The sequence below is a fragment of the Apaloderma vittatum genome, unplaced genomic scaffold (genome assembly GCF_000703405.1).
Source record: "Apaloderma vittatum isolate BGI_N311 unplaced genomic scaffold, ASM70340v1 scaffold20, whole genome shotgun sequence".
NCBI lineage: Eukaryota > Metazoa > Chordata > Aves > Trogoniformes > Trogonidae > Apaloderma > Apaloderma vittatum.
In genome coordinates, this window is record NW_009694771.1 from 1,437 (window position 1) to 16,767 (window position 15,331).

The 15,331-nt window shown below is 47.0% G+C and overlaps 2 protein-coding genes across 3 annotated transcripts; one reads left to right on the forward strand and one right to left on the reverse strand.

Annotated features, from left to right (window-relative positions):
* The first annotated feature begins 838 nt into the window (after positions 1-838).
* On the forward strand, positions 839-7,405 carry GSTZ1 (glutathione S-transferase zeta 1). 2 transcript variants are annotated; one of them, XM_009868625.1, is made up of 9 exons: positions 839-864; positions 1,407-1,458; positions 2,143-2,210; positions 3,168-3,248; positions 3,706-3,831; positions 4,329-4,404; positions 5,169-5,221; positions 6,496-6,545; positions 7,159-7,405. In XM_009868625.1, exons 1-9 carry the CDS (start codon positions 850-852, stop codon positions 7,283-7,285), a joined length of 648 nt encoding a protein of 215 aa, XP_009866927.1. In that variant the 5' UTR covers positions 839-849; the 3' UTR covers positions 7,286-7,405. The 2 variants fall into 2 exon arrangements, with proteins under 2 accessions (XP_009866927.1, XP_009866935.1); XM_009868633.1 differs by having other exon boundaries at positions 1,407-1,454; positions 2,187-2,210.
* Positions 7,406-8,056: 651 nt separating this feature from the next.
* Positions 8,057-15,052, reverse strand: LOC104273332 (probable serine/threonine-protein kinase DDB_G0272254; the record flags this gene model as incomplete). The annotated part of the gene is made up of 11 exons (XM_009868644.1): positions 8,057-8,250; positions 8,417-8,514; positions 9,178-9,232; positions 9,548-9,639; positions 9,939-10,138; positions 10,925-11,112; positions 11,646-11,768; positions 12,588-12,611; positions 13,512-13,731; positions 14,264-14,386; positions 14,947-15,052. Coding segments are annotated over 11 exons (1,423 nt in total), but the record flags the coding sequence as incomplete, so codon positions are not given.
* Between the last annotated feature and the right edge of the window lie 279 nt (positions 15,053-15,331).

A 15,331-nucleotide genomic window follows, 5' to 3' on the forward strand; every position in this document is an offset into this window, starting at 1 on the left:
TCTACAGTAATTTAATCAAACACATACCTCATTTAAAGTTGTTTGAACCAATTTAAACTGTAAGAGAAGCATCGAGTTTACAAAGAAGACTGCAGCAGAGAGATCCTGTTAGACTTTGGTTTTCTGTTGACCACTGGTGTGTCAGTGAGCAAATCCCTACCCTCTTCTGCCTTGCTGTCAGTCTCTGATATAACCTCTGCATTTTGGCAGGGTGGAGACACATACCTGCCGTGGCATCTATGGAAGGAAGGAGAGATGCGATTACGGGTTTATTTAGAGACACATACGAGCACCCACGTCCTATGTGGAAAAAAAAGACTAATACAAAAGAATACATTTCATATTTTGCACAAAGTTGGCCCGAGATCAGAGTAGCAGCCTTTCGCAGGACTGCAACACCCTTAGGCAGCCCTGTTCAGGGAGCTGGGATTCATTCCCTTGTGAAACGTGAATTCCATGGGGCTTTGGTTTCCTAGTTTTGTTCCCCAGGGCTGTATTTCTGCATTGGCAACTGCTGAGAGCCTCACAGGCTCTCTAGGTATTTATTTCTGGACAAAAAGCTAGGGAAATAAGGATGGTTCCTAAATGTGCTTCCAACCTCAAAGCTGGTCAGTGGTTCTGATACCAGGGCTGAGGCTGCAGCACAGCACCCAGGGCTGCAGACGCAGCTGGCTGCAGTCACTCAGGGTTGAATCTGACTGGCTGGTTTTCGTGTCCTGTGCTCAGATCTGGGGGCATAGTCCTTTTTGTATTGGCTTTAGGAGAGAAGCCTTCCCCCATCCTATCTGAGTTTAAAAGGAAAGCAAAAGAGTTGTTCTTATTTCCTGGAGCAGATTGCACACACTGACCATGGCATCTGAAAAGGTGAGAGCTTGGACAGGGTGGAAGCATCTGGGAAAACTGCCTCAGTGCTAGAATTCTGCTAGAGATGAAATGTCTGCCCTCTTGGCCTTCATCTCAAGCAGCAGAAGCTCTTGTTTGGAAAGAGGCCTGGCCCTGTCCTGCATGGCTGGAAAAGCTATTTCATGCTATGCAAATACCCAATGCAGATGCTTGGCACAATCAACAGGCAATTTGTTTCAAAAATCTAAGACAGGATTCTAAGATAGAAGTTACATCTGATAGGGACAAAGAAAGAAGTTTTGTAGGGGATAATTTTAAGGTCACTTGGGCATTTCTGGAAACATTAGATGCAATTAAGTATTCAGAGGGCCAGCATGAAAGACAGTGATACTACCTGTATGCCCAAAACAGGAACAGTCACTCTCAGGAAGGAGCCCTCTGTCCACCAGAGCATCGCTCTTCCTTGTCTCACAGTTCCTGAAATGCCTTCTGTTCATGAGTTGTCCTCACAATGCTCTGGTGTTGCCACCATATAACCACTTCATCTCTTTTTCTCTTCTCAGCCGGTACTTTATAGCTATTTCCGAAGCTCCTGCTCTTGGAGGGTGAGAATTGGTAAGATCTAGTGTTGACTTCTTTTTTGCTCTCTTGTTGTTATTGCAGTATCCTTCCCTTCACTAACCCGATTAATCATAGAATCACAGAATACCAGGTTGGAAGAGACCTCAGGGATCATCGGGTCCAATCTGTTCAGTTACTTATTAAGAGTGAGATCAGCAAACATGAACCTGGAACAGCGAGGCCTTTCCCCAGTGGAAGTGAAGGGAATGCCACAGTTCACCTGGAGCAGGGGGAGGGAGAGGAACAGACAGGAGGGTTTCGCTCAGCCTGCAGCCCATTGGAGGGAATTAACAGGATTCAGATGGCTGTTTCTTCCACCTTATGTAGAGGGGCCCTACACTTGCTTTTACAGGGATATTGCCTCAGACTCTGGTCTGCCCAGGTCTTAAGAACTAAGCAGGGCTGGGAATGGTCCCTACTTGCAAAGAGTGGCAAAGCTTATTTTGAAAATGCAGTGGTTTTGCCAGGACTGATTTTAACTGCTCTGGTTCTTCATTTGCCAGAGCATTATCTTCCTGGTGGACTCAGGCTACCTTTCTTGAGGGGTAGGGTCTCTCTTTGTTGTTGTTTTAAAGCCATTCCTTTTTCAAATGGAGAGGTTAACATTTCCCTGAGCCTGTTACCAACGAAACTGGTCTCAGCATGCCTGTCTGATGCTGTATTCTCTGCTCTCCCTAGCACTGGCTCTGAAAGGGATTTCCTATGACCTGGTGCCAGTGAACCTCGTGAAGGATGGGGGGCAGCAGGTAAGGATACAGCCACCATTGCTCTCTGAACTCAACTTGGGGATCATTAGAATTTGGATTAGCACTAGAAAGTTCACAAGCAAAGTCACTGAATTTGGATTAGCACTAGAAAGTTCACAAGCAAAGTCACTGAATTCCTCACTGCTTCTCTGTAATTAATAGTTGCTTTCAGCCAGTATATCCTGGAATGCAAGACACAGGGAGAGGATGAATACATGACACTAAAGGTTTTTTCCTTTCTTAGACATCTGTGACTGAATTTCATACGGCTGAAGAGTTTTTGCTCCTGCTTATATAACTGAATATATCTGGCACCCAGACATCAGAGAAGCTGCACTGCAATTTACATAGAGACTTGATCTCTTTCAATTAGCACCATGAAGTGTGTGTGTGACAGGGTGTGTGTGTCCAATAGATGCTAAATGATATAAATAGAGACTTGATCTCTTTCAGTTAGCACCATGAAGTGTGTGTGTGTCCAATAGATGCTAAATGATATAGCAAGGGTCTGCAAAGGACCTGCCAAAGGAGAGGGTGTGTTGCTGGAAGAGGTCTTCACCAAGAACTTATCTGAGAGGCCATAGTGGAGAGTTTTGCACCTAGAGGACTACCAGCTCGATGTGCCAGTATGGGCTAAGACAGAATTGGAGAAGTGGAAAAGTCATAGTGACACTGCTGCACTCCCACCCATGTTTGTGCTGTATCTTTGTACTGATGGTTTGTCAGGAGGTAAGGCAGTCTTCCCCTGGATGTAGGGCCAGACTGCCTCTCACTGGGTCCTGAGCCGCAGTGAGAGCTTGCTGTAGGCTAATAGTACAGCATGACCTACTACAAATAGTAGTACTAAATAGAAGGAAAAGCCAGGTAAAAAAATAAAATAATTTGGTAACTGGGTTCTAAGGGAAGGAAACAAAGAGGAAGAATTTCTTGCTGCAGTAATCTCAGGTTTGTTTCCAGTTTTCTGCTGAATTCAAAACGGTGAATCCGATGCAGCAAGTCCCAGCTTTGAAAATTGATGGCATCACCCTTTCCCAGTCGGTGAGTTACCAGCAACATCCGTGTTAACCATTCACAGGCCTGCTGCCCAGTCTGGAGGGGATCTTTTCTCCAGAGCTCTCATCTGTGCATTGGAAAAGAGAAGGCATTTGTGATAAACAATCCCGCTCTGGGGCAGAAGTGGCACATAGCCTTTGCTGGGAAACTGCTGTCAAAGATTTAAGCTTAATTCAGCTTTGGTTCATAACTTCACCTTTCACTGAGCAATTTGTAGTCTGACTTAGATGACTGTGGTGGAGTTTGCCTGAAATTACAGCTGGGCTAAATGACAAGGTCCCAGGCAGACATTGAAGGGGTTATTAAGTTGCTTGGATTGGTAACAAACCTTATTCAAAAGCTGTTGTATTCTTTTGGATCAGCTTCCCTTTCCCAGGTGTTCAGGATGTGAAGTTTTCCTTGGCTCACCAATAACCTCCCGTCATCTCTCTGCTCATTACAGCTAGCTATAATTCATTACCTAGAAGACACCCGTCCTAACCCCAGACTTCTGCCCCAAGATCCAAAGAAGAGAGCCCAGATCAGAATGATTGCTGATCACATTGCCTCTGGCATTCAGCCACTTCAGGTATTGCCTTGTCATAGCCATGCAAATGAGAAAACCAGGATGGATTTCCAGGACTCTGTATCTCTGAAAAGCTCAGTCTCTTTAAGTTGTTGACAGCCAATAGACTGGCAGACCTTAAGACTGTGTGTTAGCAGATGAAATCTCTGCTCAGCCTCTGCCTGATCTACCAATAGCAAAAATACAATATTTCCTGCAAAGAAAATCCTACAGCACCCCAGGGTTCTTTCCCATCTGGTTTCACTGCTGGGTCTCAGATGTTTTAGGAAGAAGACAGTTAAGCAACCCAAAGGGCAAAGAGACACCCTGGCAGCTGTTACAGGATAGTTCCAAGAGAGAGAGATAGCAGGGTGCGCAATTCAGTGACCCAGCAGGCTGAACTCAGGCTGGGGGTTCCAGCTTGGCAGCTTTTCATCTCCCCTCTCTTCCAGTGGATGAGAGAGTGGGCAAAATCCATCCAGCAGGAGAAAATCTAACCTGGGGATTGCTTGCCTTCACAGAACCTGGTCGTCCTCAAAAAAATGGGGGAGAAAAAAACAGAATGGGCTCAGAACTGCATCACGTCTGGCTTCCAAGGTGCGTCTCACATCCCAAATGATCAGCACTTCGACTGACCCTTGGAAAGGCTGCACTGCTGGGGTCCTACTTTCCTTTTCAAGGAGAACAACAGATCTTCCTAAGCTGGTGTCCTGGGGTCCTACCCCGCTGGCAGAGACAGTGCTTTTGCTGTCCAGAGTCCCTTGTCCAGGACTGGTAGCTCCACAGGGTCTCAGAGGAAGAGGGGAAGCCTGGAGCTAACTTGTACACTGCAGCAGTTGATTCACCATGAAGCATAAGGGCTGACAGCACTTCTCCTTTTCACCCAGCTGCTCCCAAACTAGTGCCTTTTGCTCTAAAGTTCTGCCGATCTATATGCTTTTGTAGTCAGACAAAAGATATGTGAAGGCAAACTCTCACAGAATCTAGCAAGTAGCATGGTATTTCTTTACCTTCCTGGGAGAAATAGGGTGCTTTTTGTTTCTTAAAAACTCTTTTTCCCTCATGTGCTGGAAGTGGCAGGCTCATCTTCACTTCTGGACAGATGCAAACTGACAGAACCTTTGCATTTTTCCCCTTCCCACTCACAGATCTCTACACTGTCCTCTTAGTATTTCAGACTCCCATAACTATGCTATTGTAAGATTTCTGTTCCTTCTAGGTTCTGTCCCACATTGCTCTTTTTTCATACTCAGCTCAGGGTCAGAATGCCCGTGTTCATAATTCCCAGTCTAAAAGGCCTTTGAGGTCCCTTTCAAATGAGTTTCCAGTGTCTCACTCCAGTGTACCATCTCTCTTGACAGCGCTGGAGCAGATTCTGCAGCACACTGCTGGGCGCTACTGTGTGGGGGATGAAGTAAGTATCCGAGAGCATTGTGTACCATTGGAGAACTGAAAACCCCAGTATATTCCATAAAATAGGAAAGCACAACCCCGTCCTGTGCCTGGCGTTATACGTGGTGTCTTCACTGCAAGAAAAGCAGCTGAATGGATCTTACTTAGGCCATTACTGACTTGCAAATACTTACAGAGCTGTTAATTTGTCTGTGCCAATAGCCTGCTGATGGCCAGATTCTACAGCTCTATCTAGGATCTGGCTGCTACTAGAGCATATGGAAACAGATTATATGTATTTTATCTTTAATCGATTTAGAGTGCAAAGTGTTCTGTCGTAGTGGCAAAGCTTGGCTCAAGAAACTCAGGTTTAGTTCTTAGTTCTGCATTGTGTAACATTTAAACCAGTTATATTTTTGCACTCTGTCTGATTTTAAGAGGGACAGACTTTAGAGAGATAACATACAAGCTGTTCTGACCCTTACCAAGCTCAGGCCTCTTCTGCTTAGCAGTCTTGATTGGCAGGCAATTGGGTTTTGCCTATAAAAGCCTGAGAAAAAAAAAGGAAAGCTCCTGCAATATCCTGTGATGCAGAGGATTGTCTAGTAGGAGCCTTACGGAACTGGAGCCTTTGGTGGGCAAAGGGTAGTTCTGAGATCTTATGCTGGAGAATAATGTGTACTGTGAAAGACACTCGGGGCTCTGTGACCTGGGGAGTAGGGTGGGGGCAGCTGCCCCGTGCAGACAGGCAGCTAGCTGTATTGTCCTTCAGCCTTCTGGTCAGATTGCGAGTCCCTGAGCCTGTGCGCAAAGGCCCTGTCACATATCGGGTCTTGACATTGGCAGGAGCTGCTCAATACTCCTGCAATACAAACAAGTGATATTTGCTCATCCTTCCCCAGCCTGCAAACTCCCTCCCTCCCTCCATCACCTCCCTCTACAGCTTGCCAGCAGGCTTGTTTGCTCAGAGGCAGTTGGCACAGAAGCCCTGTGTCCTTGAGGTTGTTGTGATTAGCTGGTGAATATGGAGTTCCCTAAAGGCTGATGGCTTCTACTAGTGACTGCGATGAAGTTCCTCTCCTTGTACCATTAATAATACGACTTATTAATGTATTTTATCTTTAATGGATTTAGAGTGCAAAGTGTCCTGTCACAGGGGCAAAGGATTAAAGAATGAGATTGTCGTAACAACTCCTCTGTACTTGCTGATAAAATACTTTCTATCCTGCTCTCAAAGACTGCCACCACAATGAAGTTCCGAGTTACTCTGACCCCTTTTCTCTGCTACGTTTGCAGGTCTCCATGGCTGATCTGTGCTTGGTGCCTCAAGTTTTCAATGCTGAAAGGTAAATTAAGGCTAAGCTTCAGGTGCTTTTCAAGGGCACCTACTCCTTGTGCTCGGCTGCCAGAGTTTATCTTCTGCTGCGCCTTGTGCCAGAAAAGCATCACTCCTGCCTGCCCTATGCAGTTAGGAAAATTCTTGAAGGGAAGAATCTATATGTCATAAATTCTGCCTCTTTTGCAACCTCTTTGAAGTGAGGAGCTATGCTCTCTTCTCAGATGCCTCAGAGGAAACCTGATCTATGTCCTTAGAAAAGCTAGGGTTGCCCACACTCCACATTACCTGTTTGCGCTATATTTACACTGCACAAGGGGAAAAGATTAACCTGACGGTGTTGAAAGCCTTAAACCTATGCAAGTAGTGGCTCCACAATTCCCAGGAAAAGCATAGTGTCTTCTTACCTTGTGCTGCACACTATGTAAAAGCCTAGTGAGGATGGAAGAACTAACTAACCTTTCCTCTAGCATTTGTTTTTAAACCTGCAAGGATGGACCTTTTAATATACCCCAGCCTGTGCAATTCTCCCATACTGGGCAGGCACAGCACACTGCTCTGCCCTTCTGTTCATTGCTGCACTGGCTGCCCCACTCATATCACAAATTCTTTTCCTTTTGCAGATTCAAAGTGAACATGGATCCATATCCCACAATAACCAGAATAAACAAAGCTCTCTTGGAGTTAGAGGCATTCAGAGTAAGCCACCCATCCCGACAGCCAGATACTCCTGCAGAGCTGCGAGCTTGAAGCCCTTTTATACTCAGTAAACCAAGTCAGCTGGAGTGTCAGAGGACAAAACCTACAGCCGTCCTTCAGCAGTAGGACTTCAGTGCCAGCAGGAAGCCCTAATACTATTGTCTCACTTTGATCTGGGTGGAAAGCAGGGCAGAGGATCTGGAAGTGGCCTGGATGACTTACAGGAGCCATGCCTGTGCTGGAAAGCTTGCAGCTACTTCTGTTTTTTCCATCTGATGTATCTCTATGAAGCAGATTAAAGCAGAAGCATCCAGAATTATTAAAAGCCCCCTTTGCATGACTTTGGGTTGGGGAATGTGGCCACAGACAACCGTGAGGACCTTCCAAGTGACAGGAGTAAATCCCATTCTGCTCATCCCAAATGGAAGCCAACACTTAAGTCACCTGCAGAGCTGACAGCACCCTGGGAATTCCAGCCCAAAAACCTGTAGGACAAGAAGGGAAATCCAGAAGCCTGTGACTGTGTTCGTGTGCAGGCTTAGCTCTGATTCCACTGGATGTTTTGGTACCCAAGTTCAGTTACCAAGCTAGAGACATGGGAGGAAATTTCTGCCAGTCTGATTCTGTAGATCAGGTACCCCAAGAGAGAAATACCCACAATCCTCAGAAAGATTTTACAAACCTGTGATCTCTTGTAGGTAAGTTAGCATTCACCTACATACAGATACTTGGACTGCCACATTGCTTGGACTCATTTATTGCCATCCATGTCTGTATTCAGGCTGGTGAAGAGCCCCTTCTGTTCCAGACTTGTTTCAAGTATTATCCTAGGTCCAGCTGGATCTTGACTGTGCTGTTGTAAAACATCCCAGCACAGTTGGAGCCCCCAAAGACCAACACCGTGTGCAGGTTATGTTCCTCTTTGTTCTCCTGGTCCACATCCGTCACATGGGCTGGAGTCAGGTCAAGCAATGTGTGGCCAGCTCGGGGCACAGACCACAGGTCGTGGTGGATCACTGTGCTCCATGAAAGAGTATCTAAAGCAGAAAGGGACTATCAATACTGACAAGCTCATTCCTAGTGCAAAGGGTGAAACACATGGACCAGACCAGGTGATAAGAAACACCCCTGCAGCCCCACAGTCACCTTCACCTATGGAAACGGGGAGTGAGAGTCACTCACCTAGATGGAAGACAAAAGCATCCTGCAGGGCTCCCTTGGCATTGCAGCCTCCACTGATCAGAACCTTCTGGTCCGACACAGCCAGAGCTGCATGAAAACTACGACCAAAGCAAAGCCAAAAGCCAGCTACAGCAAAACCTGCTATGGTTGCCCCAGTCAGCAGTGGGCAGGGGAAAAAAAAGGCTGGGTGCTTAAGCTACAGAATGGAAGTTACCTTCTGCTTCACTGCTTGCTTAATAACCCTTAAAGAGCTGTTTTCCTCTGCAGGTCAGGCCATAATCATGCCTGAAAAGCACCTTATTATCTCAGAAGGAGCTATCAAAACTCCTATATTTTGCTCTATTGAGCGAGGTAGCAGGCTAGATGCGCTGTTGGTCTCATTTAGCTTATTGTCCTAGCAGGCAACAGTGTCGCTTTAGGAACAGCGAAGCCCAAGTTGAGAGTTTCCTCCTTTCTGTATGTCTTGTGCTCCAGATTACTATAGAGACTGAACAGCAGGCAACATAGTTTACTAGCACACCGCAGAAAACTTCCCCTTGCCTGAAAGGCAGATTCCAGGGAGACTAAGGGGTCTGTACCCACCCCACCTTGCATGCACCAACTAGGATGGCGCACGAATTTCTGGTCCCACAGCAGAGGGGCCATCTGCTGTATTTTCACTAGTGGGACAGACATGAGAAACTGGGCCTGATGGCAAGCACCGCTTAAACCTGGCTTCAGAGAGAAAGAAGATAGCTCCAGCGTCTGCAGTAGGATCTTACCAACGTGCAGAAGGCTGTCCTGCAAGGAGGGGCACTGGTGTGTACTCCATGAAACCTGACAGCCAGAGGAAAGGCAGGTGAAATGTCCAAAAAGCTCAGCCTCATAACTAGACAAAAACTTCCATACTCTGCCACATCAGCAACCTGCATTCTGTTACCCAACTTCTTCTAAAAATGCAGTTTCTTGTTTTTCCCCATTACCTCCCCTCTTACCAAAGAAAGGGGTTTTTTTACCCCATGGTTTTCCATCTCTATTGCCTAGTCAGAAATTTTTATAATGTTAATGCTACCCTTCTATGGAGCATGCCTCCTCTAGTCCCTGCCTTAGAATGGACCTTCCAAACACATCCACTGGCACAGACTTTCTTACCCAGATCAAGGATATGCATGTCACTGAGGTAGAGAGAAGTCCTCCGACCCCCAAAAATCAGCAACTTATTCTTCAGTAGAGTAGCTGAATGCCTGGGCAGAGAAGAAACATGAACAAAGTGTCTTCAGCAAGTTCCAAACCCTGACATTTCCACCTTGGCTCCTGCCACATAGCTTCAGTCTGCACCTGCCTCTGCCCCCAGACACTGCAGCCCAAGGACAGAATCCCATCAGGATTCATGACAGGAGGTACTGGGAGCCACATTGCTCAAATCATAAGGAGCAAACCATGGAGAACAATCACCTAATATTTAGAAAATTACACTGGGGTGGGAGGGAAGGTGGGCAGAGGTTTCCTCTGTTTTGGAGGGCTGGAATAAGAGCACTCTCACCCAAGCCTAGGGAGAGGCTTCTCCCCTTCTGAGATGGGTTGGTACCAAATTTCATGTTCTGGATTGAAGATGTAGAGCATATTGCTGCAGGTTCCAGCTGTCAGCGATGCCTTTCTGGGCAAAGTCCCTCCGAAAACAAAGAGCTCCTTGCGGTAGATAGTTGCGCTGTGGTAGGTGAGCACTGGTATCCTTCCTTTAGCCTAGAAAAAGTTAAACATAAGTTTGTTACAAGAAGTGCCTTATTTGCTGCATGGTCTGTAGGAAAGGGGCCCATACCATGCAGTGAGTTCAGTAAGTCTCAATTTTCACTTAATTGGCTTCCCAGCCAAGTCTTTGCCACACGGGCAGACAAATACATCCTTTGCATACTCTGCACCACCATCATGCTCCAATGAGAGAAGGATGTCAGCCTCCTACCCCAGCTTCCTCAGAAGAACAGAAAGATCTCATACAGAGAGATCATACAGAAAGATCTCATCCAGGCTTGTTATGTAAAAGCCATCTTGTGACTGAACCAGGAAAGAAACAGACAGTCCCTCACTGTCAGGGTTCTCTGCAAGGATATAACAGGCAACTAAAGGGCTCAGAGATGTGCTGTGCTCAGAGCAGTCCCCAGTTTGAGAAGACCAGCTCTTTACCTCAGCATTCAGCGCAACTCTCAACAGCGCCACATAAAATGAGAAGCTACTTCCTCTGCCGCATGTCGAGTTCCTCCCACCCATGACCTTGGCCAGACACAGCACCCTGCAGCAACCATTTTTTCACCTCGTTCCATTCACTGTAGGCACAGCCCCTAGTTTCTGCCAAGCCTGTGGCCTTTCAACGTAGCCCTCTTATATCTGTCCATCCTAACTAAAGCTCAGACCACCTGCAGCAACAGTGGACCAAAACTACTGGAGCGGCAACACGGACACATCGATTGCCACATTCAGGCAGGACCTGCCACCCCTCCTGTGCTTTTGTCTTGCAAGAGCTGCAGTACTTACATCCACAAGGAGCCATTTCCAGGTGACTGTGTCCAGAATATAGATGCTGCTGTAGTCTTTGTCCTCCCTTATGCCTCCAAAGACATAGATACGCTTGGTGTCTGGGTCGTAGGTAGCTGTGTGACCATGCAAGCACAATGGCGTGGCATTTTGTAGCTCAAAACCCACTGGAAGCCAGAAATCACTGTCTGTGGAAGCAACACCAGTCAGATGGCATGGGAGTTCAAAGATGCTCTTGCTTTCTCCAGATTTAAAGAACATGTAATTAAATCTTTACTCAAGACCTTACTCCCTTCCTCTCCTCCTCTGTTTCAATTCAGGGGTAGAAGGGACTTACACAGAAAAGTTTCTGTGGAAGGACTGAAGGGGAACACTAACTAGGTGGGGAATAGTAAGGTGGAAGAGAGGATTGGTAAGGCACAGAAAGCTGCAAGGCACTGGAATTGTCTCTCACTTCTCCACCAGTCATCACATACAGACTGCAAACCATGCTGTTGCTTTTACCCCTTAAAATTAACCCAACTCTTTCCATAACTTGCTCTCACATACAACCCCACAGCCACTTATGGCACTCTACACTGTCAGCTGAGCCCAGTGATCATGCTAGATGTGACACCTTTGCTGTCCCCTACCTATGCACCCTTAGTACCTCCTCTCATCTGCAAGAGTTGTCCTCAAGTCCCACCACTCCCATTGCCTTTGATAGCCCTAAAGTCCCTACCAATTTCCAGCTTCCAGAGTGTATCCTTGCAGGACTGCTGATCAGCACCTTGTCCACCGATCAGAACAGCTGTCCCCGGGTCACTGAGGCACATGGCGTGGCACCACCGTGGGCTGGGACTGCCTGGAGAGGGGAGAGCACAGGCCCGTGAGCAGTCAGACAAGACGCAGCCCCTCAGCTCCCTTCCCTGCTGGGAAGAACAAGGCAGCTGAAGGTACAGAGGGAAGAAATGGGAAGGCAAGGATGCCAGGTCCCTTCCCTCTGTGATGGCAGGAGACATAGCTCTCTGAGGAAGATTTTCTGTTTGCTTTGGGGAATAACTTCTGTGTAAGGAGAGCCAGCGCTAGCAGAGGGAGCAAGCACAGAGTCTGGCTGGATGTAGGAGGCATACAGGCTGCCACTTCACACAGGCTTGTATGGTCCCCCTCAATTACCCATCCCCAGAAGTGATATCCCAGTTGTGCTATCCCTATGTTTTACTCCTTGTGAGGGAGAGCTACCTAGGAATAGCTTGTTAATGCAGCAACCAGAAGCCTCGAGCTGCTCCAGAGATATTCCTCAGACTGCTCTGTTCCTGCTCCTTTCTTCTTCCAGGCCCTTGTGGTCAGCTGGGCACACTAAAAAATACTTCTTAAGCAAAGTCTATTCCACTTCTTATGCTTTGCCTCAAAGGGCTATGCATCCAGAAGAGTGCCTGAGATTCAGAGGGGCTACAGAAACATAATGAAGAGCCGGACGGTAATGGAAGCACCTATTGCCTCTATGCAATTGCCTACTGGAGGGCAATTGCATGGAGAAGAAGAGTATAGACACACAACCTACTTGTTCTTCTTGATTGCTGGGGAAACAGAGGATGAATCATGAAATGCCTGTGACATGGAAGGGAATGGCATCACAGAGTGGCTGAAAAGACAAAGCAAGGTGTAGGAACCAGATCCTCACCTGGCAACTCCTCCACTGCCAGATCTGCAGAGGAAACACAGAGATGGCTCCATTAAGAAAGCAGCCAGCAGACATGACCTGTAAAGTACTTAGCTCCATCCTTTAAGAGCCCTCTGGCCTTCCTTCCTCCCAACTCCAGCACAAAGCTACCTCACCGCAACAAACAAGGTGCAAGACCAAGAAAGCCTCATCAGAAGAAATGCAGAAGACAGGTTAAGAGCAAGGCACACTTCCTGTGACTGCCATCATGCTGTGATCACTGCATTTTACCCCTTTGATGTAGCTCATTTCCTCTCTTCTCACACTGCCTACAACTTTATGATGGAGCTATATTTGCCTTTGTGAGAAGCAAGCCAAGTTCCAAGAGGTCACTTCACATGGAGACCACTGGGTTACTATTGAACACTTACACACAAACTTGATCACACCCTGTATCTGACTTGGAATTCACACTCCAGAATATGAAGGTTTTGTTTCCAAATCCCTCGGCAGCTGCCTTCTCACCTGAAAAGTCAGTTTATTTATTCCTTTTCATGTTCTCTGTATTTTAACAGTATCAATCAAGATCTTCTGTGGACCAACTGGCATGCTGTTAGTAGGGGAAGAGACTAATGGAAAAGTTACAGAATATCACTACTGTGCCTCAATTTACTCTTTTATAAAACAAGGCTAATGATACTTGCCTTCATTTATAAAGCACTTTTACTCATAGGAAGAGATAGGCATATGATGTTATGGCACTAAGAGTTTTCCATGTTCTATTTCTGTCCGTTTCCCAACGGGCAAAAAATCATTAAGCAGTCTATCCAGGATAAGGAGCAGTTGTCACTATTTGGCAAGTCAAGTCAGAGAAGTCCATCTTGCCTTAGAGGTATACAGAGAAACAGGACTGGGATCATTCAGACAAGAACCTGGCAGAGTTACCTTCTTCGTCAAGCTCTCTCTCAGATGCTGTGGGTTCAAATAAAACTTTCCTGGGCTTCTTGGGGTGGACAGGACTCTTCCTCCAGACTTCACTGGATTCCACCTTGTCAGATGGTGGCTTCAGGGCACAGGGTACTGCCAGGGTCCTCACTGGTGGGTGGACATCCTTCCTCCCAGGCCTGCATGTTCTAGTAGTCACCTCTGAGCTTTGATTCTGAACCTGTGACAAGAGCCCCAGTCAAATTAGCCCTGAAGAAAAAGACCTTAGGCTACCGGGAGTTGTCTGTTACCGGGATGGAGATTAGTTTCACATGGTGACTGATTTCAGGCTTGTTTTCTCATTGAGTCTTAAGGGCCAGCATGCCAACTGTATCAGCCCCCAATGTATGCTGACCAATGCAGTCGCCTGCTGCTATATGCCCAGTGGTTCGCTTTCAGTCTGCCGGCTGCGACGGGCACAGCTAGCACAAGGCAACAGGAAAGGCAGAAAGGCCATCTGTGCTATGAGTAACCAGGCTGATCAATAATCCTACCCAGGGCTGCTAAACTCAACCCTTCCAAAGGTATTTCAAAGGAGAGTACCACTTTCTTTAGCACAAGTGAATCTTTCACGCCATAAATTACTGAGCTAGGTCTCTGCTAAGAGCAGCAGCAAATGTTTCTGCTAAACATCAACTGAGCAGCTATGAGTTAGGGAAAATATACTAAAGAGAGGCTGAAATAACAAGAGGAAGGCTCCAGGATACACATACCGCAGTAGGATCCTCCAAGTCCTGGCCAAGGGGCATGTCATCTGCTGGGAGCACTGGTGACTGGGTTGTCTCTGGGATGAGGAAGGGGCGGGCAGGTGTACTGCTGGAGACACCTCGGAGCAGCTAATGACAGAAATTATGAGTGAGAATAAAAGGACACACCCGAGTGTGCTGGCCTCCATCCACAAAGGGTGAGCAGAAAATGTCTTGCAAGGGACAGATTCCTTGGAAGTGAATAGCCCAGCTTTTATCTCAGCACCAACAGGAAAAGAAAAGGAGAAGAGGGTGAAAAGAAGAGGGTGAGAGAGTAAGAGAGAAGAAAGAGAAAGAAAACAGAAAAGCCTGACACTGGGAGATGCCAAATCCAAGGGCCTCAGCATAAGGTAAAACGAATAAGTCCCACAGACCCAGGAGAGAGTGGAACTGCAAGTGAGGGGCTCTCTGCTACCTGTCTCCTGCAACAAATGAGGTATTTTGGCAAAGCTATGTTTAGGGAGTAGAACTGGAACATCACAGAGAGTTTAGGCTCAGCACAGACGGGCATTAACAAATCTGCATGAAGTAGCTCTGCCTTAGAGTAGCAGAGAGAAGGAAAAAGAAAGGATGGGAGCAGAAGTTCTGTAGCTCAGAAGTGACAACATTTGGGACCCAGAGCAGGAAGAGTAGGATATTGGTTCTTTTACCTGTCCATTAACAGTCAGGACAAGCTTCACAGAGTTGCCTTTGTCCATCTCTTTCAACGAGGCCATGAAAATATCTGTCCTCCAGTCACCTTCCCACACCAGAGACCTGCATGGGACACCATGGCTTTTCAGCCCACAAGGGTCACTGCCTAGGGAAAAATTCCTGCTCCCACACTGGCTGGTAACAACCCAAAGGAAAAAAAAAAAGATCCAGCCCAGAAAGCAGCCCAAAGCAAGCTGACAGCATCACCAGAGAGAACCACCACAGCAGGCCTAAGCAGCTTTAGGGCCACACCAGCAGAACCGGGCAGCATGACAGGGAAGAAAGCTTTTTCAGGACACCTCTCCCGACACCCAGCAGCAACCTGCAGGCAGGCTCCAGCGT

What these genes read in the sequence shown, in the direction of transcription:
- GSTZ1 (XM_009868625.1), top strand. An exon ending in TGAAGGATGGGGGGCAGCAG is followed by an intron (nt 2,211 to 3,167) that starts GTAAGGATACAG and finishes GTTTGTTTCCAG; the next exon opens with TTTTCTGCTGAATTCAAAAC. An exon ending in GCATCACCCTTTCCCAGTCG is followed by an intron (nt 3,249 to 3,705) that starts GTGAGTTACCAG and finishes TGCTCATTACAG; the next exon opens with CTAGCTATAATTCATTACCT.